This window comes from Apium graveolens, chromosome 4 (genome assembly GCF_009905375.1).
Source record: "Apium graveolens cultivar Ventura chromosome 4, ASM990537v1, whole genome shotgun sequence".
NCBI classification, from domain to species: Eukaryota; Viridiplantae; Streptophyta; class Magnoliopsida; order Apiales; family Apiaceae; genus Apium; species Apium graveolens.
Window position 1 is genome coordinate 309,532,085 of NC_133650.1, and position 5,026 is coordinate 309,537,110.

At 35.3% G+C, this 5,026-nt stretch overlaps 1 protein-coding gene across 1 annotated transcript; it reads right to left on the reverse strand.

The window, feature by feature from the left end:
• Window positions 1-578: 578 nt before the first annotated feature.
• LOC141721697 (zinc finger protein CONSTANS-LIKE 10-like) lies at window positions 579-5,026 on the reverse strand. The gene is made up of 5 exons (XM_074524747.1): window positions 4,843-5,026; window positions 3,358-4,058; window positions 2,672-2,887; window positions 1,358-1,659; window positions 579-1,093 (listed from the first exon to the last, which is right to left on the reverse strand). Exons 2-5 carry the CDS (start codon window positions 3,919-3,921, stop codon window positions 973-975), a joined length of 1,203 nt encoding a protein of 400 aa, XP_074380848.1. The 5' UTR covers window positions 3,922-4,058; window positions 4,843-5,026; the 3' UTR covers window positions 579-972.

Sequence of the window (5,026 nt, forward strand, 5' to 3'; positions counted from 1 at the left end):
AATTTCTGAATGTAAGATATGGACTGTAATAACATAAAAAATAACTTGATTAATCGAAAAACTTCTAAATATGATCTCAAAATGCACAAAGATTACTCGAAAATCCGTTTTATTTGGTTGCTTCTTCAAAATCCGAGTAATCAACTGATCTTCGAGTTCTCGTTTTCAGATACTCGCTTAAATTATAACCGATTGACTTCCTATTTTCCCGAGTACTCATTCGAGATAACCGATTTTAGAATACTCGTAGTATTTTTCACTTTTATGACCAACAACTTTAGAACAATAAGCACATGTACAAGCATAAAATGCAGCAGTTCTTTGATTATTGTTACAGGCCTGTCTGTAATATTTTGTCTGACATAAAAACTTAAACGGAAGTAAAAATATGATGCAACCTTCAACCTTTGAAACTCGGTAACCTGCAGTTCAGTATCCCCTACGTTTTCAGCAGTTTCTAAATGGCGTAAACCCGGAAAGGTGCAAAAATTGTTGCTCTTTGCAACAAGAACACTCTTTCGGCCTGATACTGAACTGGGTTATGCCTCGTGTAAGAAAGGTCATGTCGGTTCATCATAGATCTCCGAAAGACTCCTATTGGCATGCCATTGCCTACTGGAACAGTTTATAAACTAGATAGAATCTAGCATACTATAATTTTATATCTTATATAGTATTGAAAAAGAAACAAAGTTGCTATCCATGAAAATCGAAACTAAATGAAAAGCCGCGGTTCCACAGCTAAAGAGTAGCGACGATTTTACGATCTCTTTGTGGCAAGATCATTTTTCCCCTTGTGGGTTCACGAGGCTTCCTTCTTGAATTTCAGAGGCAGGGTCTGCATTTCAAGTCCACCTTCGTAAGAATCCCCAGGGAAGCAATGAACTTCCAAGTAATTTTCCGGTTTACAGCCTAGCAGATATTTTTCATAAACAGTTACATACAGTACAATACTTTCGTCTTTTAGAAGCTTCAAGATTTGCTCAAAGGGTCATAATCAAATGCATCGCCAGCCTTAACAAAGCGTCCCTTCTCACGTTTTCTTACATCTGCCCTTGCCTTGCGTGTTTCATACCTTACTCTCTTATCAAATCTATGCACAATAAAAGATGAACTGTAGTTAAATAGATGGTGAAAGCAAAGGAAAATAATTCAGTAGTAGCTCAAGAAGAAGATGCTACTAGCAAGGAAAGGCAAAATGATGATAGTTCAGCTTCAAAACTAAATGCTACTAAAGAGAACTAAACTCTATCTTGCATGCACATGACATACACAAACACAGAAGCAACACAGTTGTGGTACCGAGTGCCTATGATTGGTCCTAAACATTTGAACTACAAAGCGGGAGTAATCTTACTTGCGCGTCTTCTTTTTGTCCTTGTAACGCTGTACAGCACTATTCCTGATATCAGAAGTTGAGGGACTTTCAGAACCCTGGGAACACCATGGCGGTGGCTCTCCCATGAGAAGCATTGGAGAGGCATCACAATCTTGATAATTAATGTCATTGCTCATTCCAGTGACACCAGAAAAAGAGATATTGGAGATTTGCCTTGCAAAGCAACCACTTGGGTTGGTCTTGCAGCTTATCATGGAATCAGCAGCTGATGCATTGCTGCCTTTAGGCTTCATTACATTTTGCCAACCAATCAATGAGCCCTAGAAATGGAATTGTGAGGATAGTTGAATATGTCATATGAAATAAATAAGAAACGATATTATAGATTTATAAATACTCCTATCAATCCCACTTAACCTCTTGGGTACATACACTCCACTAACAATATTTCAGTTATGCAAATAATTATGAACAGGCAATATTACACTGAATCTTCGGTTTTGGCTTCAGTATGGAAGTAACTTTGTCAGACACTTGAACACAAAACTTATTTTGTGTCAGATCCTCTGACCAAATATCTAGACACTTTGATCAGCTAAAAGTCTACATGTGAAATTATTTTAATGCAAAAAGAGAACGGCAAAGAAGAAAGAAGAAGAGCAGAAGAAAATGCATCCTCGGTCGGCATCAATGAAAAGATGTATATTGATAATAGAAGTCAAATATCATAGCTTAAAAATATAATTTGCAAAGTTTCTACAAAATTATGTTTAAGTTGATTAATAAGTCTATTTTTTCTGTGATGTCTTATTCAAGATACGTAATTATAAATAAACTATGACGTGTCCCTGCAGATATGTCCAAACATAGGACAGGGTACCCGACTACCCGTGTCCCAAATTTTTGAGATATCTGAGTCCTACACTTCTTACCAGATTCAGCACAACCTGGCTACTTGGCTGACAATCTATCATGAGTTTGAAGTTAACATAACTTGACTTGCATTTTACTGAAAGAAAAACACAATTGCTTTACAGAAAAAAAAAACAAAGTGTCTGGTTCTAGAAATTAGCAAGGTTTTTTCAAAGATAACAATCGATAAAATATATCTATATTGAAAGTTTAACTGAAAAGAGGAACTTGTTCATCGGATTATATAAAATTGGACTGAGAGGTCTATACCAAACATGGAAGACAAAAAGAGATATTGAGGGACAGTTGTTATACAGACTCCAGGTAATTATTTTTACATGATAATGAATTCTTCTTTTAACTCATAATGGCATCAAATATTTAGAGATGTGAAATGAAAGACAATCTATATAAACAAACCTCAGCAACATATGGTCTTGGAGAGATGGTATCGGCACCAGTCATTTCCTTCATCTCAAATAAGCCATCAATCCCATTGTTATTAAAAAATTGCTGAGGATCATTATGACCCACACCAAAGAGTTCTTCATATTTCTCAATATTTGAATCAAGTTCATCCATATTAAAGTCCTCATGCAAGTCATCTTCATGTAATTCAAGCTCATCTGCTCCAATCTGTTTGTTCATTTAGGGAATGAGAGTTACTGAAACCATCATGCTCTGATATTAAAACAAATAACTATAATTTACTTAGTAGGAAAAATAGACAACAAATCTCTTTTTACGTGGTTAAGAATCATCAGTTGAGCATGTCTAAACCGATAACTATTGTACTGGAGATAGGGTTATCAATATACATAACTCAACATGTAGCATGCTTTGGTTTAAATGTGCAAAATGGTAAGATTACTTGTTTGATTGTGTGTGTATGGGTTTTCATGGCAAAGATATTAAAGAGTATTTTTGACAAGGGAAAAGAACAGGGCTCATACTGTTACTGTTCAATCAACCTGTCACAAATGCTAACCACGAGACGTATATTTTCGAAAGATTCTACGCCCAACAGAAAGTAAGCGATCCTTTTATCCAGAATTCCAAAACCTTAGATATCAAATTTTCGTAATCAATCCAACCTCATAATTTACCTTTGATGATGTAGATTTTGCAAAGACACTCTGCTGATATACAAGATTTTCGTCAAGTTGAGGCATAGAGGGTGACTTCCAACCATCTGAGCTATTTACATTCTGGAGATCAGTCACATTAATAGATAAGCCTCGATCATTAATGCTTCTTGAGGGGGCCTTGTCATTCGTGAGGTTGTCATCAGCAATGCTCATTGAACCCAATCCTTGCTCACAAGTAGATGCAAGAGCTGAAGGGAGATCCATGAGAAACGACCAAATACATGACAGTTCATTAGCTGAAGGACAGCCGGAGTAGCACTTAACTGCTTGCCTCTTATGTCCAGAAGCGTTAACATGTACCATCCAATCACAATTTTGACAAAGCGATGAGCTTTCCTCTACACATCTAACAAACGCTGGTTGCAAGTTGCACCTTTCGCATAGAAGTGTCCTTGGATGTCGTCGTGAAAGCGCATTAGCTGAATGAATACTACGGTCACATGATAAGCATAAGCAGGCTGCATCAGATTGACAATACACCATTGATCTTTGTTCCCCACAAAAATCACACATATAACCCATGTTTCAACCCTACTTAATCCACCTAAGGATCAAATTGCAAAGAGCAACACAAGTTGCAGATTTTTCAACTTCTCAGCCAAATGACATGCATCTACCAGTAGTAGTAACTGCTATACAAATTCTTAACTACAAGATCCCTGCAACCAAAGAAACACAAAGTAAAAGGTAAATAACTAGAAATTTCAGCACAAACAATAAGATAAGCTCTACTAACTCAGAATATATTCTACAGCAGGAATCAATAAAAAAATTTAGGCCAAATGTCAGAGATCATAAGAATGATACCTCTGATCAAAATGATTGTTTGAACTATGAACATGAAAAGCTAAAAAAGATACTAAAGGACATAAAAGTGGCCTTCAAAACAAGCATCTACACAATTAAATTAAAAAGTACAAACTACAAAGAATCAGGAACACTGTCAACACTCAACATGTCTAGTGTTCTGAATTCCTAGGAATCATATACAAAGTGTGAAAAAAACAAGAGATAAAGTAGAGGAATTATGTTCCACCTTATTTCCAAAAGGTAACAAAAACACTAAACTAAAACTTCCTTTTACAAAAAGATAACAAAAATTAACATAAAGACCTCATCCACAACATAAAAGAAAAGAATATAGCACCAAAAGGCCAAATATATCAGAAAAAAAAGACTTCATACACTGTCATGCAACTAAAATCTTCAAAATTTGACAAAGCTAAACACACATAACATATCAAAAACTCATGTATTTCATCATTTTAAACACATATAAGCCTGTGTAAACATTAAAAGGTGTAATCTTTATTGAGTACAAAAAAAAACAACTTTTGGGTATTACACACAGATCATCAAACACTCAGAAAACAAGAATCTAAACCCAGAAACAAAACTCAGTAAATCCAAAAAAAACACAAAAAACAAGAAGTGAAATCTTACCTAATTGAACAACAAAGCCAGCCCAGATTACACAAGTTGACAGATTAAATGTGCAGCTTTTTCTCTTACAAAGATCAGAACTTTGGAGGTTTGAGATTCTGTTTTTCAGGATTTATTTTGTGGGAGACCAAGATTTTATTATGACAGAACAGTAACATAAAATCTAAGATGATATATGTACTTA